This window comes from Nannospalax galili, unplaced genomic scaffold (assembly GCF_000622305.1).
Source record: "Nannospalax galili isolate Female #2095 unplaced genomic scaffold, S.galili_v1.0 scaffold8, whole genome shotgun sequence".
NCBI classification, from domain to species: Eukaryota; Metazoa; Chordata; class Mammalia; order Rodentia; family Spalacidae; genus Nannospalax; species Nannospalax galili.
Window position 1 is genome coordinate 750,051 of NW_008358318.1, and position 25,129 is coordinate 775,179.

At 49.9% G+C, this 25,129-nt stretch overlaps 1 protein-coding gene across 4 annotated transcripts in view; it reads right to left on the reverse strand.

Annotated features, from left to right (window-relative positions):
* The window catches only part of Ksr1 (kinase suppressor of ras 1), a 148,380-nt gene that overhangs the window by 18,890 nt on the left and 104,361 nt on the right, over positions 1–25,129 (reverse strand). For 3 of the 4 annotated variants that reach the window (XM_029557904.1, XM_008821597.3, XM_008821599.2), the window contains 12 exons: positions 20,631–20,778; positions 17,391–17,853; positions 16,151–16,155; positions 14,064–14,124; positions 11,651–11,734; positions 10,157–10,218; positions 9,960–10,066; positions 6,814–6,979; positions 4,549–4,590; positions 2,386–2,440; positions 1,815–1,863; positions 787–1,166 (listed from right to left, as the gene is read on the reverse strand). In XM_029557904.1, the coding sequence (XP_029413764.1) occupies positions 787–1,166; positions 1,815–1,863; positions 2,386–2,440; positions 4,549–4,590; positions 6,814–6,979; positions 9,960–10,066; positions 10,157–10,218; positions 11,651–11,734; positions 14,064–14,124; positions 16,151–16,155; positions 17,391–17,853; positions 20,631–20,778 (1,622 nt within the window). The remainder of the gene's footprint in view (positions 1–786; positions 1,167–1,814; positions 1,864–2,385; positions 2,441–4,548; positions 4,591–6,813; positions 6,980–9,959; positions 10,067–10,156; positions 10,219–11,650; positions 11,735–14,063; positions 14,125–16,150; positions 16,156–17,390; positions 17,854–20,630; positions 20,779–25,129) is intronic. The other variant, XM_008821598.3, reaches the window with a different exon arrangement.

Genomic DNA, 25,129 nt, shown 5'->3' on the forward strand with positions numbered 1-25,129 from the left:
CTGGAGTAGAAACAAGCAATGCACATCAAAATGTCAGGGCAGGGATACAGTTCAGCATACAGTGCTCACCTAGAATAGACAAGGTCAATCCACAGCACCACACAAACAAAATGTAGACCGTAGGCGACAAACGTGCAGTGTGAACCAGCGTCCTTAGCTAGGCATCTTTTAAAAATTAAATTACATTTACTTATTTTGTGTGTGTGGGGGGGTGGCACAGCATGTGTGTGGAGATTAGAGGACACCTTGAGGCAGTCAGCCCTCTCCCTCCACTCTGGGTTCTGAGGGTCCACCGTCAGGCTTGTGGGACAAGTGCCCTTACCCACCCATCTCACCAGCTCAAACTGCTTTATTTTATAATGAAAGGAATACTGAGATTAACCACACTCACTTTTGGGGGTGGCGGGAAAGCCCCCAGGCAAAGATGGCAGGAGAGTGATTTCTGTTTAGTATCTTTTATGGAACATTGGTATGTTGTCTATCCTTTGAGGTGGTCTCTTTTTGCAGAGGGGAGATAGGGTCCCACTACACAGCTTAGGCTAAGTCTCAAACTTAAGAGCTCTCTGCCTCTGCCTCCAGGTGCTAGGATTACAGGTGTATGCTGCCACACCCAGCTGTTAATTTTAATGTCACTGGGCTGTGGGAATGGGGAACCGATACCCATCTTTAGCCTTCTGGGATCCTCTCTCTTCCATATTCTCTAGGGAATCCACCCCACAAACAGGCTGAAGGGATGGGGAGGCTGTGCTGACTATGGACCCAGGTCGGGGGAGAGGGACTGCTTACCTGGTGATGATGGCCAAGTGGGGTGGATTCATACAGGCTCCCATGAAGAGCACCACATTTTCATGCCGAGTCTGCCGGTAGTTCATCACCTCTTTCTTGAACAGCTTCAGATGGTCCTGATTGTGGCCATCCATCTCCAGCAGCCGGATAGCCACTTCGCCGTGCCAGCGGCCCCGATGTACCCGGCCCCAGCGGCCCTGCCCGATGGGCTCACCCAGTTCCACTTGCTCAAAGGGGATGTCCCATTCCTGCAGGTACACGCTGGTCTGGCTGGCCTTTCGAGAGATGGGGCCCCGCCAGGGCCGGCGGGAGCTGGGTAGATCATCCACCTCATCCTCATCGTCTTCTGCCTCTGACTTGCCAGCCTCTGGCTCCTCAGCCTGAAAGGAGGGCAGGAATGAACGGAGAGGGGAATAGGTCTGGCTCTTCTCTTCCTGGAGCCCCAGCCAGGCACCACCACACTTGGCACCCTTCTGGTTGTCTCCTGTCTGAACTTCTAATACTTCCCCTGGGTAGCACTAACATTTCTTAAGTCACACTGCTCTGCAAGGACCCAGGCTTAGTTCATCCTTCTGTTTGAAGGTCAAGACAGTGGATAGGGTCTCATGTAGACCGGGTCGGTCTCCAATTTGTTATATAGCCAAGGGTGACCATGAACTTTGAATCCCCGTCTCTATCTCCCCAAGTGCTGGAGTTACAGGCATGTACCGCCATACCCAATTAAGATGAAAATAGTGGTCCTCGACCATAGGGCCAATAGGCATCACCTGGTAAGCTCTGCCAACTTAGAGATGCTCCCAGGCCAGGGCCCAGGTCTGTGGGCTGGGAGTGAGGACCAGCTTCCTTTGGTCAGTGAAAGTGAAAGGAAGCTGCTCCTCGTACTTCACACTGTTCTCTCCGGCTATGCCTATTTGCCCACACCTGTGGCAGCAGGCTCAGCAACCTCGTTCCCCTAACCCCTGTACACATGAAGAAGGAAGGAGAGAGGAGCAGCTGTCCTGGGTCTCATGCATGTCACCCCCACTCACCTCTGCTTCATGAACCTCCAGCACATCTGCTTTAGGCTGGTCATCAAGCCTAAGAATGAAACAGGCTTTGTCAAGAAGACCCTGGGCTGGGCAGGGGCTGCCCTGGGTGAGAATGAGGGGTAGGTAGTTACCACCCCAGCCTCTGCAGTACAGGGTGCAGGGCACATGCAGGAGCTGGGTCCCAGAGTCCTGCCTTTGAGACAGGTGTCATCTTCTTCCTGTGTGGCCATGCGCAACGAACCCCTCTAAGGGGCCTGCACCCTCTGGGATACTTATGTCACTGGCTGAGGACTGAGGGACCCCAGAGACAAGCATTATTTTTAGCTGATCTCTAAGTTTGACCCTTGTGTCTACCTCCTAGGTCACAAGCCTGCTGTACATGCACACCCAGTCACTGACAGAAAGCAGATCAACCCCTAGTCCCAAAGGGTACATCGGCCCTGTTCTGCACCAGGCTGACCCAGACGGAGAGGGTCAGAGATTTAGGGATGGAGTGGGAGGTGGTTGAGGATTTGGGTCCGGTCTCAACGAGTCCCTGGGAAGAGAAAGAGACTCAGCATAGGGTGCATACCGTGTGCTGTCGGCTGCATTGGGGAGCGGAGATGCCTGTGGAAAGGCCGAAATATCTAAAGGAAACAAAGAACAGGAACAAAGTATGAGACCACTTTCCTGTGCCCCCAAAGACACCAGTCTGGAGCTCAGCACGCCAGGGACCCCACCTCTCCCCTGAGTAGCGGCCACTGTGCCCCAGGCCACTTCCATGGGGACCAGTTTGTGCTCGTCTCTAATCTGACAGGGACTTAGCCTCTACAGTGATGTTTTTAGTCTATATAGCTGTCCCAGGCAGAGGCTCTGAGTGGGTGACCTTAAAGAGATTCTAACAGTTAATACCACTTGTCCTTGGATCAAATGACCCCACAAGCAAATGGCAAAAGCGAACGGTGTCTCAGCAGAGGGTCCTTCTGGTGGGAGGCCAGGTTGGCCATCACTTTTTGAAGCAGGGATACCCCTTGCCTAGTGTTGGGGCTGGTAGCTCTGTGGTGACACCTGGTTCCTAGTGCAGTTGCTGGGAATTTTCGGAGTGAGGTCCTGCCCCGACTTCTAGAACTGGGTGGCTGGTGTCACAGCTCTGGGGGAGAAAAGGAAATTCACAGTCCATGCACCTGGAGGCCCCAGGCTGGGCGGCTGCTGACCCCTGGATTGCAAGTGGTCCCAGTTATAGTATAGAAAGACCCACCTCTAGGGACACCAGAAAACGGATGGTCTCCCTGGAGTGGAACCGACGTGCTACAAGAGGGGTGGTGGCATGGAGTCCGTGTGCCTCTCTCTCAGCAAAAAGAGAGACAGGAAGTGTCAGTGGGTCAAGCTATCAGCAGCCACTTTCCTGTCCTAGACAAAGACCCTCCTTGTTGCTCAGCCATCAACCCTCCCTTAACCTCCTTCACTGGAGGGTTTTCTCCACAGCTGCCTCCCAGGGTCAGTGGATCCAGAATCTGATAGAGTCATGTTCTTATCTGGACTATACACACATGTGCCCAACATCCTGTGCAGTTTCAGGGGACCCTGGTCTCTAGCCTCTATCACATCATCTTTACAGACTGCTAGCGGCAGCTGGTATTTTCACACAGTAGTTACATGTGCTCAGACTGTTGGGGTTGAGGCAAATGTCTGGGAAGGTTCCTACTTGCCTTTAAAAGTTAAGAGCCTGTTATGCATTCTGCTCCCAAATGTGTTGGTGTTTACTTCAGTTAACGGGGCCTTACCCCCATCTGCAGAGCAAAATAGGCCTTTGAGGAATAAGTCCTATGGTTTCCCCATTTTGGGGACACTGTTGTACATATCCTAGAGCTGGTAACTAGGAAAACTCTTGGAAGGAATCATAGCAAAAGGGGCAGATCCCCCAGGCCCCTGGCTGTGGGCAGCCTGTACACACCTGAGCAGAGCCATGGGGATAAGGACTCCTGATGGCTCCAAGTCAGTTTCTGAATGGAGCTGAGCTGGGAAACAAAAGCCTGGAATAATCAAGACACTGGGGCTTCCAGACAGTCTTTGCAAACCAAAGAAAAGACAATTAGCTACAGCTATCTAAAACATCCAGACCCACAATGTTGGCTACCTTCAGCAGGAGAAAAAAAGTACTGATCTTATAAACTCTTTAAGGGGGCAAAGAAAACGGTCAAATGCAAAGGTGTGCAAAATAGTTTCGCAGAAGGGAATCCTGGGTTGTCTTATTTAATTGCAAGTTCTTCCTTTAAATGTTCTGCAACGGGGAGGCAATTCCAGCAATGGCCTGCAGGTGGCACTGTGCGGTAAAGCTGGGAAAGGCAAAACCTGCTGACATGAAGCCTACAAGACTTTGCCAAACTGGCTTCCACTTCTGTAATACAAACATCTCCTTGTCATTATGTGGGTGACAGATGCTCTCAAGGCATCAGCAAACAGCCCTCTCTCCTCATTCTATAAACCTGGGTTCTAGGTTCTAGTCCTGCTTCTGCCACCTCCTGGCAGTGTGACCCTGAACAGTTCCATGCAGTCTCTGTGAAGAGGCTGGACAGGATGGACTCCAGGGTCCCACCCAGCAAGGCATTGCCCACCTAAAGGTCCACCTCCAGGATCTTTGCCCTTCCCTCTTGCCCAGCCACAGTGGACTCAAGCACTTGGGGAGAGGGCACCAGGCAGGATGGATAGGGGGTCACAGCAAGGGGCAGTGAGTGGACCCATGCATAAGACTCACCTGGAAAGATAAACTGCTGTCTATGATGAATGAAGTAGGCAGCTTTAAACAGAAGAGGAGGTGAGTCACACAGTGCAAACGCAGCAGGGGAGGAGGGGTGCATGTGCTGGGGGTGGGGGGCAGGAATTGGTCATTGGTTGAGGTGGCCCTGCCCCAGGGGGCTGATGAGGATAGGCGGAGCCATGCAGGGAGAAGAAACAAAGCTAGAAGAAAATCAGGGCTGTAAGAAGCCCAGGAGTGGAGGGGCTACACTGAAGGATGATCTGGACCATCTCAGTGGGCCACTTGTTCCAGAGCCCTGACTGGTGCTCACTGAGAAAAGCTTGGGCCACTTCTGTTCTGGAAAATACACATGAGGCTAAGACAGAGTAAGGTAAAATAGTGGTGCTGACAATTCGACAGTGTGTGTGTACTGAGCCTCCTCCTTCCCATCAGTCCACCTTCACGCTGAAACACCTTGACCACCTCACTTGACTCTGGATCCTCCTGAGTGCTGAGATTACAGACAGTGCACTACCACATCCCAGCTGTTTTGTTTTTGAGGTAATGTTGCTTGCTATGCTGCCTGAGCTGTTCTCTAACACATGGGCTCGGTTCTCCTGTCTTAGCCTTCCAAGAGTTGGAACTCCAGGTGAATTTAACCTCAATTCTACCTATGCAAGGGTCTGAAACCCAGGGAGGTGGTTAGCTTCCAGTGCCTCACTGTAAGTGTGGGAATACATAAGCTTACCCAAGCTTGCCCAGGAAGGTCAACCTCAAGGCTCCTGGGCAGCATAGGGCAGGTGTGTGGCAGGAGGGCTTCAAGTTCCTTCATGAGATTAGTATCCTGCCTGCCCATCCCAGTCTACAAGGGGTTTGCCCCACGGGTCTGCGAAGATCTATAGGGGGCAATGAGGGTCCAGCCCTCCCACCTAAGGGGACATATCTGTGAAAGTGGACAGGGTTTGGTTGATATTATAAAGGTGATCTTTTCTGTATCTGTTGTCTTTTCAAACGGTCCCTTTATAGAAAAGTCCAAACTAGATGGTTTAGTAAAAGAGACTTATTCAGAGAATAAAGGCATAACAGAATGGAAGAGGAGGTTAATTCAGGAGCCATGGCTTAATCGCAAGGAGGGGCAGTGTGCCTGACACAGGTGTCATTAAGAGAGCTCCAGCCATGTGACTATTAAGGCACAGGAACAAGCAACACAAGAGTCCCAAAAGGAATCCCGGGGTCCCCGAGATATGGGTTCAGAGGCTGTTGGGCCAGCTGCCAGCTGTGTACGGCCCCAGTGTGGGTCCACCAGCACTGGAGAGCTGCATCTCTCTGTTCTCCTGGGCCTAGAGCTCCAGGGACCAGAGACAGGGGGCCTGACCTGGACCCACAGGCTGGAGAGGGCAGATGGTCTACACCGAGCATCAACAAATAGGAACATTACAATTTCCCCTTTCCTCTCAGTCTACAAAACTGGGTAAGCCCAAGGCTGAGACTGACAGAAAGGGATGGGCCTTGCCAAGGACACCAAGGCAGCAGCTCAGTGCCCCCTGGGCGAATGGGCTTAGCCCTGCTCCCTGGAGAAACTACAGCAGAGCTAGCCAGAAGTTAGGTAAGGAGGAGCAGGGGCTGCAATCCTGGCTTCTCACTGCAGCCCCTGGGCAGCTGGGTATATGCATGACATCGGAGGGCAGCTGGTGCTCAGCTCTGCTCCACAATAGCTGCCCTGGGACTCAATGTCTTCACCTGTACAGTGGGACCACCTCATTCTAACTCCCTATGGTCTGTATCATAAGTGAAGGAGTCTGAGGTCTTCTATGAGCAGCCAACCCCCAAGACAGAGTTGGTAGACACCAGGGCCCCAATGCCCTTGCCTAGGTCTTGTTTCCCACGCTGCCTGCCACATTAACCAAGAGCTGAGAAGCCAGCCCTGACAGAGATGATGCTAGCGGGGGAGAAAAAAAGTCACTACAAGCAAGCATAGGAGGTCAGCCTCGGGGGTTACCCTGAGAATCCAGGCTCAGTGTCAGAGACTTGGGTTTGGTCCCGGATCTGCTATTCATGGACTATACAACTCAGAGCAAGCCACTCCCTGGCTCTAAACCCCAGCATCTCCATCTGTAAGATGGGTACAATATCAATCCCAGAGCTACTACACTTGAGACACTCAGCAAGAACTCCATAGGCTCAGCTCTCAGTGGCAGCATTATCTTGAACTGGCCAGGTTTGCCAAGGGGGAGAGGGTCGGAGGGCAACCTTGAGGATCTAGAAAAGCTTGAGGCATGGTACCTGGGAAGTTGAATCTGCTGTCCCGCTGGCCAGGTGAGGGGTTGGGGGGCGTGGTAGCACTGGAGGGGTTAGATGAAGTTTGGAAGGGTGCTGGAGACGAGGGCGTGGAGGATGTAGTAGAAGACGGGTTGCTGCTGGAGTCCAGGTTCATGACTGGAGGGTGTTCCTGCAGGACCAGAGATGCTAGGATGAACAGGGCTGCAGGCTCTGCCCAGCAGATACCCACCTATTGGGGCCTTCCCTCTCTTCCTTCCTCCCTCCCATCTTCATGGGTAGAGGCCATCCCAGGGGATCCTTGGGGCCCTGCTCTGTAGCTCTAAGATCTTCTGGATGGAAAGGGGACACAGAGACCCTTCCCTAAAGGACTCTTGCCCACCTCTCTTACTTCAGTTCACCGCCGCCCTCCCCCCCGCCCCCCAGAAACCCATCTGAACCCTGCCTGGGACTATGTTCTTCCTCTTTATCCTTCCATGGCTCTCAGCAGTTCTCTATCTAGCCATCTTAATGTGTAGTTTGTCAGCTGCAGACATCCTAGGCTAGTTTGCTGATGCCCATCTCGCCTACCCCAGGTCTACCTGGCTCTGAGCTGGACAGACAGTAGTTTCCTAATGAATTAAATTCAGACTCTGACCAAGGTTAATACCCTGTCTGTTATATGCCAGGCCCTCTGCCGGGAGCAGAGATAATAATGAACAAAGGTATTGGGTTAGTGGTTTTGTAATCTTGTCCTAAAAGTTCAAGAGACTCTGGAGACCCCACAAAACCCCCAAAGAGGCAACAGCTTGTTTGTCATCTTGGAAGGTTAAGAATTCTGGAGTCGGTTGGTTGGGGCTGTAACTCAGCTGGTACAGTTCTTGCCTAGCATGCATGAAGCCTTGGGTTTGATCCTAGGACTGTATAGAAACTGGGCAGAGTGGCATAGGCCTATAATTCCAGCACTCAGAAGGTAGAGGCAGGAAGATCAGGAAGTCAGAAGTTCAAGGTCATCCTTGACTACAAAAAGAGTTCAAGGCCAGCCTGGGATACACGAGACTATTTTTTTTTTTTTTAATTCCAGAGCTGGAAGGAAGCTTCTAGAAGATGACCCCAGGAACTGGTTCACACTTGTTGTCATGATTTAAATGTTAATGCCATTTCCTTTCCAAGCATGCATAGCTCCTTAAATTACATCAGGCTAGCCAGTGCTTGCCAGGGGACATATACATGTTTAGTTGCCAGGGGATGACTTTGGGGAGGTCTTAGGCCACAGCTGGGAGGACACTTGGTCAGAGCTGGGAGCACTGCCCTCACCTCTCACTCTGCAGGAAGGCTCCCAGCACTGAGGCTTCCTCATGCAGAATTCGGGCGGCAGGCTCAAGCCTTGGGCAAGCATGAGTCAGAATGAAACAGCTTCATTTTAATGTTGTTTATTTATGTGCTGACGCCTGCAGGCTGGAGGTCGACAGTGTCTTCCTCTTCGCTTTCCACCTTGTTTTCTGAAGTACGGTCACTCACTGAACATGGAACTCACCGATCTGGCTAGACTGACTGGCCAGCAAGCCTCAGGATCCTCCTGTCTCTACCTCCACAGCACTAGGATCACAGGTGCGCCACCCTAGCTAGCTTTTTATGTGGGTAGTGAGCATCAAAACTCAGGCCATCTTCCCAGTCCCAGTGACATTTATTTTACTAACTACCTTCTACCTATGGGAAGTGCCAAAGGAGTTCATCTAATTATGATAATGATGATTCCAAAAAAGTGAGTTCTAGTCAGTAAATGAGCCCAGGATGTACTGATTAGGATAGAACTAGGTGAATCGTTTGCAGCTCCAAGTGTGTAGCAGGGGATTCAGATGATTCCAGGGAGTCTGCAGACAGGGAATGTTGCCTGCAAAGGGGGTCAGTGTAATGGGGGTGGGGAGGAGGCCCAAGCTCAGCTTCCGAATGCAGCTTCACGGGGGAGCACCAGATCTGATGCAGAATGTCTCAGATTCCCACCAGGGTTCTACCTTTTCTTAGTTGGAGGACTCTGGACAACTTTTTGACCTCTCTGAGCTTCCATATCCTCAGCCACACAACGGAAAATCAGCACTTAGGCCAAAGGGTTACTGAGTGAATCTGCGGTATAATGAAGGCAAGTACACAGTAGACAGCAGATATCTAATGCTTGCTCCATTCTATAGACCTGCTGTCTTGAACCTAACAGTGCTTGGGATAGTGGAGCTCTAACAAGGCCAAAGGGCCCCTAGAGCTCTGGCTCCAGGGGTACTCTGGGTTGGGTTGTCTGAAGATCTGGTCCAATGTCATTATCTCCCAGGGCAGAAAGAAACTCCTTGGTCAACAGGGCCAAACTGCTTAGTACCAAATATAACAAGTTTTCCTCTTACAAGACTTAAGGCTGGGGGTGGCAATACACTTTGGAACCCATCAGAGCTGAAGTTGGCCTTGCTGGCCAGGACAGCTGGTCTCACATGGTGCCAACTGAGTAGGCAGGCTAGACCCACTGAGCCTTCTCTTTTCCTGCTTCTAAGTCCTGTTCCAAGACTCCAGACCCCCTCAGCAGGCCTCATCATCAAGGCCAGGCCTGAGCAGGAGCAGTGGAGGGCGAACCATAAGCGCAAGCTGAGCCTTTCTGTGCACTTATGTTGCCCTGGAAACACTCCCAGCCTCTCTGAGCTGCAGTGTGTCATCCATAGAATGGGCAGCAATGGCTAAAGAAAGGGTCAGAGAGAAACAGACCCTTTGGGGTTGCTTAGACTATGAGGGAGGAGTCTTTGTAAATGGAGTCAGTACCTGTATCAATGAGGCCACAGCGAAATACAATGAAGAGGCACCATCCATGAAGAATACAGGCCTGTTTCCTCATCTATGAGGGTCGATTGAAACCCCAGCGGGAAGGTTCCTGGCACAAAGGAGGCTCTGAGGAAACGCTGCCTCACAGATGCAGAGGGCATGGGAACCACACAGCATACCATTTCGATGTGGACAGAACCATGCCACCTGCTTTCTGGTTAAGCCAGGACCCCCGAACCACTCCCAACAGATCCTGGACTGCAGTGCCATGTTTTTTGCTTGTCTTGTTGAAGGGTGTTCTTCAGGAAGGAATCCAGGGCCAGGGATGGCAGGGTTCCCTGACAAAGCACAGGCGTAGGGCACTGTCAGCTTACCTTCTTTGTTAGTGCCTTGGGGAGGGTTCCAAAATGGGGCTCTGTTGCTCTGTCCACTGGATTGTTGATGTCCGAGGGAACAGACTCTGTCCTCCGAAGTCTAGCTACTGTTAGGAAAGGAGGGAATCCATTAGCAGGAACAGAAGTCACTGAGATGCATCCTGATTCCGGGGGGAGGGGGGCGTGCTGGCACTCACATGGAAGGAAGGATATTCTACAGGCAGGGGCTTCTTTTGTACATTTGTTGTGACACTTCAACCTGCAAAGGAAGCAGAGTCATGCTCAGAGGTGACAAGCATGTCACCAACATTGCCTGGGCAGCCCTGTGGTGGCCTCAGTCTCCACAAAGCTCTCAACATACCAAAGTACACAGGACCCCACATACTGAGCAGCAGCAGCTACTGTCTGCTGAGCTAATGTAGGTTCTGTGCCCTCAATGGTCAGGGAACAATGGGCTGCCTCAGGCCTCTGCTCACTCTGTCATTTGGCTACTTTCCTGTTCTAAACAAAGGGGACCTAGGGCTGGGGACACAGGTCAGTGGCACAGTGTTTGTCCGGCATGCACAAGGGCCTGGGTTCAATTCAATTCTACAGTTATTCAACCCCCACCCCAAACTTATTCCTCCACTTCTAGAAAAACTGAGGCAAATTTGACATGACAAGAAACATTAGAGTGAGAATGTCAACACCACCAAAGGGCTCCAGGGACCCCCAAGAATAGCCTCTGCATCCAGGCATTGGCTGCACAGCCAGGAACAGAAAGAGCTGAGTTCTCCTTTGGGTCCAGCCAGCTGGCTGTACAAGGTCCCTGTGTTCCTGCCAATGGAATGGGATGATGAGGTGTTCTACCAAGCTCCCACTACAACTGCAGGACAGTGTGGAGCTCAAGGGTCATCCTGTGCCAGCCACACCTGGATAGGAGCTGAAGATCTCATTTACAGCTAATTCCAAGAGCCCAGGAGGTCAGGAGGTCCTCAGAGGTCAGGGAGAGTCATCTGGTGATTTTCATGAGACCTGCCATCTCAGGTTTCACTACAGCCCAGGGAGGGGTCACTCACACCAGTCACATTTTCTGAGCAATCCCAAGCGATGTCTAATTGGTAAACATGAAGCCCAGAAATGGCAAGTGCCTTGCCCCAAGCAATGCCAGGGCTACAGCAGCTGGGAACTGAGACTCCAGGCCACCTTCCATAAGGTATGTGGGCAACCAGACTGCGGATGACAGACTGCCAGCCCTGGCTGTTCCCTATCCATGTCCTTTCCCACAAGAAACCACAATGCTGCAATACGGCAAAGCTGGGTTGGTATAAAAATCAACATTCTCTCCTCACTCTCCTTTTAACACTGCTGGTCCCTGTTGCCCCTCTCTTGTGCTAAAGTGTAATGTTAAACTGGTTTAAATTTTTTATAATTTCCTGGTTCCCAGAACAACTCTCACTTTCTTCTTTGCCTTTGAATCTTTCCCCCTTGCTCTTCCTAGTAGACTGCTTATTCTTCCAAGTCCATCTCAATACTCCCTTCTTCTAGGAGTACCTCATTTCACCTCCTTAGAGTCCTGAGCGCACTGCTGTGCCCAATGAGATTATGAATTGTCAGGTTAGATTTCAAGTTGACTTAACATAAGACCAAGAATGAAATAATGGGGCTGGTGACACAGGACAAGTGTCTCTGCTCCCTCCCACCGCCATCACCTGCAGTGTTTGCACTTCACTCCGAACATCATGCTCTTCTGGCACACATTGCAGACCTGTGACAACCAGGACTTAGTGGAGAACCTGCAGAAGGTAGAAACGTTCATGGAGCTCAGAGCCTGGTCACAGGGGGGTTCCCGGTGAATGGGAAACCTGGCCTTATCCCAGAGTTCCAGGAGTTCTGCAGTAGAAGGTCACAGCTTTCCCTAGGTGCCTGGAATTCCCAGCCACAGCCACCACTGTCAATATCCTGAAGTTGCTGAGGTCACTGGCACCAAGTCTGGCAATAGTAACCAAAGTACCAATGTGTACCTCAGACCTAACAATTTCTATCCTAGGAATTTACCCACTAGATAGTCAGTCCCCAGGAAGACTATACCTCTGTCCTATGAAGACGATACCTCTGCAGATGTATACCATGGCAAGACTGGACAAACCCTGTGTCCACCAGCAGGTGACCACAGTGCAGTTCCTCCATAAAGAGGAACACGCGTAGCCAGAGAAAACAAGGCGCTCTTTTTATGCGCATGTGCAATGACCCCCAAATCACACTGCCAGGTGACAAAAGTACGTTCAATATGACACAATTCCATTGCTGTGAAGGTCAAAAACCCATCTGTGATGAGAGCTGAATAGTAATGGCTGGTTGGCAACATTATGAACTGGGAAGAGCCAAGGACAACTCCCAGGGTGCTAGAATGCTTTTTCTTCATCTGCAGATACATCCAGTAGACATGTCTATAAACTCACACATGCATTTTGGTCTATATAAGCTATGCAGTTTTAAAGAGGGAAGAAAAGTGAAGCATAAAGTTCTAATATATATGATTTTATGTGAGAAGGAAGCAAAACAACACATATACATATTTGCCTGTATAAACTATTTCTAGGATACACGACCTGTCCACAGTAGGGAAACTGAGAAGCTGGGGTGAGAGACAGGACTTTTCTCTCTATACTTCCAGATTTCTTGAATTTTGAACATACATATTTTCAGTCTAAAATCTAAAATGAAAAAAAATTATTATTTGTAGTGTATGAGTGAACTGCCTACATGTATGTAAGCACACTCATGCTGTACAAGGCCCATGGAGGTCAGAAGATGCTGGATCCCCCAGAACTGGAGTTATGGACAGTTGTTAGCCACCATGTGGGTGCTGGGAACCAAACCCAGGTCCTCTGCAAGAGCAGCCAGTGCTCTTAACTGTTGAGCCATCTCTCTAGCCCCCAAAAATCTAAATTTTTTTAAAAACCAGAAGACAGACTGGAAGGAAGGGATCTGAGGATGGTGGTGTCCTCTAGAACAAGGCCAATTTAGAATGGGGAGGCCTAAGTGCAAACAGAGCTTTCATTTTCAGAAAAACAGAGTTTTTTAAAGCATAGTATATCATAGTAATGGCAGAATGACTATCAACAGTGTTTGTGAAGCAGTATGTAACACACCCACAAGCATCAGCTCACTTGGGAATTACAACCACCCCCAAGAGTTAAAGAGGCTCAAGAATCTTGAAACCAACTCAGAGGTGGGTGATGCTCTATCCTAGCTGTCTGTGTGTACCCTAGATTCTCCTCCGAGACTCTGGGTGGAGGATCACAGCAGCAACAAGACTCCAAGCAGAGGTCCCTGTGTGTACCAGGGACTTTACCCCTCTGGCAGTGACCTCAGATCTGCTCAACCCTTAGAAATTGGGACTCTCCCTTGGGCGAGAACTTGAGGTCAGAATCAGCACAGCTGGAGAACAGCATACAGTTTCCATGGAAACCACAGGCTATGGCAAGTTGCAACACCCTTGACAGTATTCCTTATTGTGCTTAGAAAGGTTTTAGCAGGGATGACTAGAGCATGGGCCAACCAAGGCACTGTCCTGTTGCCCATCCAGAACTTTGCGGCCAGCACACTCCAGCCTCAAGAACATTGAAAGCAAGACGTCTAGATGGTCCCTGCCACAGGTTCCCAGCAGCCCTCCTTTACACATATGAGCATCAGTGTCTGGGACTATTAAAAGGTCTAAGTGCCAGGCTGAGAAGCTCAGAGACAGGGACTGGGAATATGGATTTTCAATAAGCTCCACAGAGGAGCCTGTAGTGTAGTTGGCTTTAGGACCTGTATGATATGGAGGTAGATGTGGAGGAAGCTCTTGGCACCTGCTTCCCATGACTATGGTCCCATTTCTTCTGGACCAGGAAAAGGTGTGTGTGGGGGGGCTTTCTCTGAACAGGACGAGAAAGACCTAAGGACAGACAAGTGAGGGACCAGTGGGCCCAAATGGTATCTGGCAATAAGGCAAGGGCTCAAGGCAAGCAGGTGGGCCAAAGGCAAGAGCAATCAGGACAGATCCAACAGCTCAGCAAACTTTTCTGGTGCCCTGTAGGACCCAGTCCATCTCTGTGATTCTTCCCCAGCTGGACCTACCTGTGTGTCACAGAGAGTCCGATATCCCTTCGTACCATCTGTGGGGATCCGTGTGGGAGATCTGCAGAGAAAAAGTCAGGTTGGGCAAGCTGAGGAGGTTCTGTGGGGCTGGCTCATGTCTGAAACCTTCTAGCTCAGAGATCACAGGCTAGACAGGATATGGTGTATTGCATAGCACAGAAATGCTTCACAGGTAGAACGAAGATCTATTAAACAGGGATGGGACAGACCCAGCTAGACTGGGAGGGTGGGTGGTCCCCCTCATGCTGGGCTTGCTCTCCAGTGGATATCACTGCCCGGCCTCTATAGATGGCTTGGTCTGCATGCAGTGGGTTCTGCTTTAGTGGGAGGTAGCCGAGATGCAGAGAGAAGTTCCTGTATATGTCAACCTCTCACCCTCTCATGAGTATTCATTTCCAGGGCTTAATTCTGGCTTATTCTGGTTAAGTAGGTGGAAGTTTGACCTCAACAGAAGGCATAGGGCTCCTCAGCCATGCAATTTTACCTGTGCCCTTCCAGCCAGCAGCACTTCGGGGACAGTTCTTTCTAATTTTGACAGGAAGAGCAAAGGCAAGGTGTGGCTCTTCCAGGCCATCCCCTGAACTTCTGGGGACATCTTGGTTCCTCTTTCTCTGCTAAAGGGCCACCACCTGAAGGCTCTCCTCTGTTTGCCTTCTGCAGGGCCTCTAGTAGGGGTTCCCTCCCCTGATACAGACTCCCTCCCCTGATATGGGCTCCCCTAAGAGCAGGCATCCCAGTGCTTACAGCGAGGCCAGCTTTGCAGTAGATGAGCAACTGGACACTGTCTGTCTATCACCCAAAGCCTAAATGACTAACTCATGCCCTACTCTACACTATCTCCTGATGATTCAGGGACCTGGGACCAGAGCTCTGGTAAGGGCCCAGGGGAAGAGGACATGCACTCATGCTTTCCTGGGGTCCTGTAGTAGCTCCCTCCAGTCCTGTTGCAACCTACTAAGCCCTGCCCTCTCCAGAGCCCTTGCCCTCCTCCACTATCATTAGCTAGTTATGGCTGGTAGGAAAAGAAATCACCATTTCACTCAGAAAACCCCAGACACCCGTACCTTGCCACTCAGACCATTACTCTACTGAGAGCATGTGTGCCAGGAAGCCTGTTTCTAGATCCAGACTGAACCCTAGCCCTTCTGTGGTCCCTATGTTACCACAGCAATGGGAGGATAAGAGGCGAGAGATCAGGCTAGCCTAGGGTCAGAGGTGCAGGCTTTGCTAAGTGCCCTGGGAAGAGGAAGTAACAGGTACCTTCCTTCCCTACCAGCCTTCCTGGGGCTAACTGAAGCTCCCTCCAGGACTGTCACAGCCTGCTAAACTTCCCTACCCCTCAATTGTTCCCCTAGCCATTATCATCAGCTAGCGGGTAAGAAAAGAAGTAGTCACAATTTCACTCAGAAAACCCCAGGCATTTCTGCATTGCTACTCAGACCATCAAAAGCAGACTCAGAGGCCTACCTGTCCCCTGTGCTAGACATCACAAGAGGACCTGACCCCTCCCCCCCGACCCCAGTGTCTGAGTACATGTGAAAGCCTGGTTCCAGCTGGAGACATAGGTCTAGAAAAGGGGTTCCAACATTTTCTGGGCTTCCTCCTTCCTTAGTGGAGAGACCTGTACCCTCAAATTCAGAGATGCCTCCAGGAATGCCTGCCTCCTGGAGAAAGGGGTCCTGAGTGCTTTAGGGTGACTTAGCACCTGAGCCAGGCAGGTAGCATCTCCCACCCAGAGCACAGCTTTCCAAGACCTCTCAACAGGCAGGAGTAGCTTACAGAGGCCACTGCAGAGATGGCAAGGTGGAGATGGGCTTAGCATTGGGCTTTTGTGGACTGAGACACTTTCAAGGTCTCTACTTCCCATGGGCCTGGTTGAAACCAGACTGTTGTTTTGAGGCCAGCTGCCTCAGAGTCAGTTCACAAAGTGGTTGTCAGCACCTCTGTTCCTGGACTATGAACAGCCAACTGTGCTAAGGCGGAATCAGAGAAATCCATCCCTGACAGGGACAGCGACTTGAACGTGACTCCCAGTGACAGAGGGGATGAAAATGAATTGTCCTTACCAAACCTGGAGAGACAAAAAGAAGAGATAGGGGTGATGTCACCATGCTGGCTCAGACTGCTTGGAAAACTACCTGGTAAGAGAGAGCAGGCCAGGGTCTGGACAAGGACAGAGGCCTGGCCCTACAGTCTCTGTGAGGACATATGCTTGATGGGAAGGCCAGAAGGCGATGTCAAAACAAGACCTTAGCTTACCTACGCCACCAGCCATCCTGCATAGCAGATCACCCCACTTCACAACTGAGAAAATAGGTTCTCAGACTCTTTTTAGGTCATGTGACCCATGGGGTGTGTGCCCAAGGACCAAGAAGAGGGGGTTAGGTTGGTCTGACCTAGAGTGGCAAGGAATTGAGTAGCAGAGCAGGCATCAGCTAAAAGGTGGATCTCAGGAAGGGTCAACTGGGGATATGTTCTGAGCATGCCTGTCTCCTCTCCTGGGCTGCCTGCCTTTAACACAGAGATCCACCTGCCTCTGCCACCCAAGTGCTGGGATTAAAAGTGTGTGCTACAACGCCTGGCTTAAGATGTGAGGTTTTTAATATCCATGATAATTAGAATTATCAATAGAATTAGCAGCCTGGCTTAAAAACTTGTTCCTGCTGGGGGTGTAATGGCCCAGCACTTGGGTGGCAGAGGCAGGCAGATCTCTGTGAGTTCGAGGCCAGCTGGGGCTACAGGGGGACCTTGTCTTAAAAAACTAAAAAAGAAATAAAGACAGGAGGGAAACCACACTCCCGTATAGCAACAAGGCAACTCTTTTTGTCACATATTTTCTTTTAATGGGGCTAGAGATGGTAAGTGCTCTATTATGGAACCATATCCCCAGCTCCTTCCAAATATTTTCAATCCTTCACTGGTTGGATTCTCAGGTGCAACTCATGGATATAGAGGGCTAACTCTATTTAACTGCCAGCGCTCAATACCTAGAGTTTACTTTTCAGTCTGCCTTCGTGACCAGCTATGTTCCTGACAGTGGCTGTTCTGCCAGCCTGTGAGAAACAAATCTTTAGTATTTTAAGCCTGGAAGATATGGAGACTTGTTGTGGCCTAGCCTTGCCTAGCCTATTCCGACTGGTAGATGGCATCACTGCATATGTGTGCGTATGTACAGAGAGACATACAGTGGGATTCAGTCCAACTGCATCTGAGGGAAGAGACACCTTTTTTTCACTTTGCATACTTTTATGTGGGTAGACTTTGTCCTTTTAATGTACCTAAGAGGAAGCCACAGGGCAAACTCACCTCATTGGGGAGACATCATCGATTCGGTTCCCCAGCTGGGATTCATGGGACTTGCTGCGGGTAAGCGTGGGGAAGTTGGGCAGCAGCTGAAAGACCTTGCGGCTGGGTGGTGGAGGCGTCCTTGGTGGCTTCAGCTTGGCATGCCGTCGAAGCTGGGGTGTGGTAGGGGGTGTGATGAAGCTGTGCAGGGCCCGGGGGGTCAGCCTGCCGCTGGTGTGCAGGGGGATACAGGTGTCCGAGAGGCCCTCACTGAGGCTGGGGGCGGCTGGAGAGTCTGAGGCAGGCAGAGTTGACACAGAGATGGAGCGGGAACCCTGGGTGCCGCCTACCACTCTGCTCAGGGAGGAGTTCCCTGGGGGCCAGGCTAGGCTGGCTGGAGAGAGTGTGTCCACTGAAGGCCCAGAGCTACTTTCCCGTCTTGCTTCTGACAAACTCCAACCTGAGTCTTCTTTGTGCTCCCCTCCTGTGGGACAAGGAGTCAGACAACAGTTGGTGTTACAAAAGACTCAAGACTGTCACTACTATCAGAGAGCACGGCACCTTGACTGAGGGGGTACTCACTGTTCCTCAGCAGCAGGCTCTGCTCCCAGCCTTACCTGTCAGCAGCTCTCGTGCACTCATGGCACCTTCCAAGGTACCTAGATGACATGGGGCCATCACTGCTGATGTCACCCTTTCTATTATATTGGGGCTATACAGGGTTCTTACTGTCACATCTTAGGATAGCAAGCTCAGAAACTCACCCTAGAATGGGACCTCAGAAAGGGAAATAGTGACAGATCCTGTTAGGAAAGGGAAGCTGGAGGTGTGAGAGAGGAAAAACTCTGCTTGAAGGACAGCAAGCTGGGTGTGGTGGTGCACACCTACAATCCCAGAATTCAGGGAGATGAAGGTTGAAGGATCAAGGGTTCAAGGTCATCTTTGACTATACAGTGAGTTCAAGGCCAATCTGGGCTACATAAGATCCTGTTTCAAAAAACCAAGAAGGACAAAACATTAAAAAAAAAAAATTTAGGGGATGGAGAGATGGCTCAACAGTTAAGAGACTGACTACTTTTGCAGAGAACCTGGGTTCACTTCCCAGCACCCACATGGCAGCTAACAACCATCTAGAACTCTAGTTCCAGGGGATCTGACGCCTTCTGCTTTTTTGCTCTCTGTAGGCATTGCATGACATGGGTGCAGCTATATACATGCAGACAAAACCCTCGTACACAGGATGAGGCCCAGGGTACAGGGTGAGACTCTGTGTCAAAAACAAAACAAAGCAAAACAGAACAAACACAAAACAAAACAAACAAAAAAACAAGTATCAGCTGTGTGTGGTAGCACACATGTATAATCCCAGCACTCAGGAGGTGAGTTCAAGGCCAGCCTAGACTACATAATGAGAAAAAAACCAGAAGCCACGAGGAAAAATAATAGCAACAGTTACCATCCCTTCACTGGCCTAATCCTAAAGAGCCCCTAACCTCACTTTAGCTTGTTTTGTCTTCACAACAATCCTGAGAGGGACTGCTATTACCTTCATTGCTCAGATGAGGAAACTGAGGCACAGGGAGGTTAAAGGGGTCTGATTCCTCAGTCCCTCTTTACTGTGACTGGAGTGCTCTCATCAGACCTTTCTGGGGTGCAATGAAGATGCACTGATTTCATGTGCCCTTGGCTCCCAGCAGGTGCCAGTGAAGTAGTCATGTGAGACAGATTAAGATGTCCTGTGATGTAATATGGCCAGGACTGTCCTAGGGATGCAGGAGTTTCACAGTTGAGACTGAATGAGAGAGAAGGAACCTGCAAGTGTTCTCTTCCCCAGGACCCTCTCCTGGCACAATGGGAAAAGGACCCTCAAAGCCCAGCTGGGCCCCATACCAGGTATGGGATCCCAGACACAATACCCAGCACCACCCACATTCTGGTGCTTTGAGTCACATACCAGCTCATCAAAGGCTGCAGCCAGTGTGTACCACAAGCTTAGTATACAGTAGATGCTTTAAGCATCAATGAGTTTCCTGTCTTGGTACCTCGGTCAGGCATAGCAGCCTTCATAACTCAAAGAGGTACCTCTACTGTATAGCTAGCTCCTCTCCGATTCTTTCAAATCCAAGGGAAGGAAGGCTGACAACCCCAAAGATCCCAGCTTGGGAAGCAAGTCCCCCAACTTCCCCACTGCCTGAGAACACCATCTCTGAAATCTGAGGCTCCATACTGGCTCTGCTACCAACTGGTGTGCTTCCTTGACCTTGACTCACCCTCTCTGGGCTCAGTCAGTTTTATAAAATGTGGGGGACAAGAATGCTCATCACTTCTCTGTCATGTTCATCTCTCCAGCACCAGCCAGGAGACCTGCAGGGTCAAAGACCTTTCTGAATTGAATATAAGTCTCTACAGTGCTCTATATTCAGAGAACTTAGTACAATGGGGCCAAGGAAGACATTAAGCCCAATACTTTGGGGTATTAAAAAAAAAAAAAAAAACAAGCAAAATATAAAGCTGGGTTTCTCCCTTAAGCCTTGGGCAGCTGGAGATAAAGCAGGCAGCTCGGTCATTAGCATGGGCCTGATTCCACTCATTAGGCTCTTCCAGTGCCTTCTCTGGGTGGTGGTGGGAACGTTAACTCAGGTGTTGCAAGCTGTTTCCAAGGCAAGATGTTTTTAAAATGCCTGTGAATAATCTCTGAGGAGCTTGTGGTAGTGCCAGGATCATATACTATGCCTGGGATGGCCCTGGACACACTCCCAGATGAAAAGCTACACAATTTCTCCAATCATGCTGGGCTCAGGCTGAGCGCACTGAAATTGGTGTAGGCCTTGTGAACACAGAGTCTGAGCTGCCTGTGGAGACAGGAGCAGGAGGGGAGAGGACTGAGAGGGGGCTGGAATGCAGGAAACTAGAGGCTTGGAGTGACACAGATGCCTTCCTGTATGTGTGGGGCTGGGTGGCTGGCAGTGGGGTGGGGTGGGAGGGATGTCAAGGCCTACTCTGCAGTCAGCCAGGGATTCCTAACAATAGCCCAAGTTTCCTGGGTCAGACTGGCCAGGCCAACTGTGCTCCAAGGCCCTGTGGACTCTGAGAGTACTCCTTCAAGGTCCAGCACACTTTCAAAACAGCCACCCTGGCCTTTCCAAGCTGCCCCCGAAACCCAGAGGCGCACCTGGCCAAGATCTGCTGCGGCAGAGGCTCCACCTCCCAGGGAACAGGAGGGTAGGGAGGCACAGAGACAGGGAAGCAGGCATTACTTACCCAGGCCTGTCACCTTCCGCAGGCAGGTGAGGGCTTGCTGTAGCCGGCTACACTCCTCGGGACTGGCCCCCCAGCGTTGCAGCATCTCCTTTGCCTTGGTCTCATCTATCTCCAGCAGGGCATCCAGCGTAAGCTCTCGGGGGATCTCCTGGGGGCACAAGAGGGACAGGGAGAGAAGAGAGCTGGTGAGCGGTGAAGGCCCTTCACAGCACCGGCTCTGGCCTCAGCCGGGCAAGACAGACCTTCTTGCTGAGTGGCAGGGGCCAGCTGCTGGCTGGGACGGCCCTCTGACTAGAAGCTACCACTTGTCAGAGGACACAGGCAGAACGCTCGCTCACCCCCACCCTCAGTGCTCCCAGAAACAGCAGCTGAAGTGGAGATGCCACCTTCAGGATGGGGGCAGGGGAGGGAAGAAAACACCAGAGAGGTCTGGATGGGGACTCTCTAGTTTGTTTTTATTTCTCGGAACAGAAAAGTTAGGAACCACGATGCCTTTGGTAGCCCTTTACAACCTGGTTATATCTGAATCAAAAAAGATAAATCTCAAATTAAACTGGCTTAACAAGGATAAACAAGGACAAGAAAAAGAGCCCTTGCTATGGACTGCAAACACACTTACTGACTGGTCTTATTTAAATCAGTCAAAGCAGGTCACCAGCTAGATTGGGCACAAGGGCCTGTAATCCCAACTGCTCCAGAGGCTGAAGCAGAAGGATCTTAAATTCAAGGTCTCCCTAAGTTATAGAGCAAGTTCAAGGCCAGTCAAGGCAACTTAGTGAGACCTTGTCTCAAAAGGTGAAGGCTGGGGATGTACCTCAATTGGCAGAGTGCTTCCTTAGCCTTGCAAGAAGCTCTGGGTTCCACCCCAGCACCACATACACCATGCATGGAGGTGCATGCCTAGAATCACAGTTCTTGGGAGGCAGAAGAATCAGAAAGAGGCAGAAGAATCAGAAGTTCAAAGTCATCATTGGCTACATAGTGAGTTTGAGGCTAGCCTGGGTTACATGAGACTGTCTCAAACAAACAAATAACCCAAACCAAAACCCAAAGTGAAAGCAGGGCTGGTATATAGCTCAGTAATAGAATGTCTGCCTAACACATGTGAGGCCCTAGGTTTAATCCTCAGAACATTTTGGGGGTGGGGTAAGCAAATACCTCAGTATGTAACAATGTTTGTTGGGCCAAGTAAACCTGACCGTCTGAGTCTGATCCCTGAAACTCACATAAAGGCAGAAGGAGAGAATCAACTCCACGAAGTTGTCCTCTGACCTCTATATGTGTGCTGTGGTGTGCATTTGCACGTGCACATTGTATACATACATATATTGGTAATAAATAAAATAAACTTAACAAGAAAAGAGCTATTATTGGGTCAGTGAGATGGACCCGAGTGCAGGCATGACAACCTGTCTGATCCCCAGACCCCACAAGGTGGCAGGAGAGAGCTGTCCTCTGACCTCCATGTGCAGCTGTGACACAATACACACACACACACACACACAAACACACACACACACACACACACCTCTTAGGGGACAAAGGGAAAGGTGGCTAGAAGAGTTGCTAAGTGGCCCTGTGAGTCTGGTGTTACTCCTAACCCACATTACATGGCAAAAGGCTTCATCTATTTAAGAGCCTTTCAAAACAAGGTTCTTTCTCTGGTTAATGGATAGGAAGTCAGCAACTCAATGAGACCTTGGTGATATAGAGGGTCACCTGAGGACTGTGGGTGGCCTGTAGTATGGTAACACCCAGCAAGAAAACAGGAACCTCAGACCTACAACCAAGTTGGGGCCCAGAGAATGACACCCCTCCCAAACGTGGCATATTTTAAGCATGCTGAGCAATTTGCTCTTTAAAAAAGGCCTTAGACGCAGGCTCAGAATCCAGGGCCAGCTCAGCTGCTCTTGCTTTCTCCCCTCAATGCAGCAAGAGGCCCTCTTAGCATTATCTACAGGAACATCACTGCCTGTGTCCCACTTGAAATCCCACCTACTATCTCAGAAAAGATGACCAGGGACCAGAACCTACCTGCCTGGCCTTCCCCTCCTCTCAAAGATGATGGCAGGCCTTGGGCCCACTCAAATTCCAAAAAGCATCATTTAACAAGCTCATTTTTATTTCTGGGACCATTCATTTCCCCTAATTCACCAACTCACCCCCCGACCCCCAACCCCGTAGAAACAGGGTATATGAGCTTCAGGATCAGTTTGGCTCCTGGGCACAACGTAATTGCATCTGTGCATGTAATAAATTTGTTTTCTTGAGACAGGGTCTCACACTGTAAGCCCAAGCTGGCCTGGAACTCACTGTGTAACTCAGGTTGGTTTCAAACTCCAGTCAATCCTTCTGCAGCCTCCCAAGAGCTGAGATTATAGGCATGTACCACCATACCCATTTCAAAGAGTAATTTCACTGTCAGTCCATTCACAGTGCTGCAAATCTTGAACTCAGTGTCAAAACACAACTGACTGAGCCCTGGGGACAACAGTACAGGCCATGCCCTTCCTCCCACAGCACCTCACTAATGGTTATTCCCCCTCCAGGGTTCTGCAAGATTCAGCACTGTTTATAATAAATAGTTCATATCACAACAAGAAAAAGATACAGAACAGTACCAACAAAGATCATCATCACAGGTCAGATAAACTCTTGGCTGTCAGAAATCCTTCCACATGATAGCACTAGCACTTACAGGAAACTGCTAGTAAGAATAGCATGGGGGGGGGGGGGGGGGCTTGAAAACTGGGGATCCATGAGCTGGAGAGATGGCTCAGCTGTTAACAACATTGGCTGCTGTTGCAGAGGACCTGGGTTCAGTTCCCAGCACTGGTGGTAAACAACTGTCCATGGGGATCCAACACCCTCTTCTGATCTCTGTGGGTATAACACAACATGGGTATACTTACATACATACAAGCAATACACTCATACACATAAAAAATAAAAATAAAAAAATACTAAAAAAAAAAAAAACGGGTGTGGCGCATGTCTTTAATCCCAGCACCCAAAGGCAGAAGCAGACAGATCTTTGTGATATTGAGGCCAGCCTGGTCTATATAGTGAGTTCAAGGCCAGCTGGAGCCACAGGAAAACCCTGTCTCAAAAAGACACCCCCCACAAACAACAACAACAACAAAACAAAACTGGTCCCACAGGAGCTTTTACTCTACCCAGCAGTCTTCCTTTATGACCTCAGCAACATTCTTCCTCACAGTGCAGTTTTTGACAACTTTCTCCATTTTACCATGGAAAACAACTTGGCAATATCATTTGAACAGGGGCAGGTGACCTGCATATAACCACACAAAGCAGCCACACGTGCTAGCATACATCTGTAATCCCAGTTTAGAAATGCACAGGTGGGTCTTGAATTCAAGGCCAGCCTGGGCCACATGCTGATTCTGACTCAAAATCCTAAAGAAAACTGCACAAAGCAACACTTTAGCTTAGATGGGATGTCCTCAGTTGGTCACCCACAAACACCCATGCGTGGGGACACACACACACAGTTTGCCAAGACTGCTGACTCAACAGTTTTGGAAGATGAGAGATGGAGTTCCAGGCCTGAATCCCCAATTTCACTATAATGTATATAGTCTTTTTCCTTCCTTTTTATCCCCTCTTCACCAACTACACCCTTTCAATTTCTCAAACAAAACAATCACATTCAATATCACTATTTGCCAGCATAATATGCCGAGTACTTTGTGTGTACTATCTCCACTTGAACCAATACAGAAAGTCCATGCTTCTCATTCCACGTTACTAAGGCTTAGAGACCGTGTGTGACTTAAAGAGCTGTGTCAGATTCAAAGCTCCTGCCATCGCTCCATGTTGTCACCAGCTAATCTAGCAAAGCCTCACAACTTGGAAGTTATCTCTTGGGGAAGATAACTAAAAAAATTAATTATTCATTTATTTTTATTTTATGTGTATGAGTGTTTTGCCTACATGTATGTAACTGTACCATGTGTGTGCAATGATCATGGAGGCCAGGAGAGGGTGTTGGATCCCCTGGAACTGGAGTTATGGATGGTTGGTACCACTGTGTGGGTGCTGGGCACTGAACCTGGGTGGTCTGCAAGAGCAGTCAGTGCTTTTAACTGCTAAGCCGTCTCCCTAGCCCGGAAAATGATGTTTTCTTTTTGGGCCTTTTTGAGACAGGGTCTCCCTGTAGCCCCAGCCAGCCTGGAGCTCACTATGTAGACCAGGCTGGCTTGAACTCACAGAGATCTGCCTGGCTCTGCCTCCCGAGTGCTGGGATTAAAGGCATGTGCCACCATGCAAAAATGACTATTTTTAAAGTAACCAATTTCAACCTACTTTCTAACAGAACTACCCAGTAACATGGAAGGTTCTTTGTTCTTTATCCAAGTGAAATAATTCCTCTGAAAAGAAAAAGAGAGTATGTTCAAATTCTTTTCCTCAAAATATAAAATGTTAAAAAAAAAAAAAAAAAAAAAAAAAGGGGGGGGGGGGGGGGGGGGGGGGGA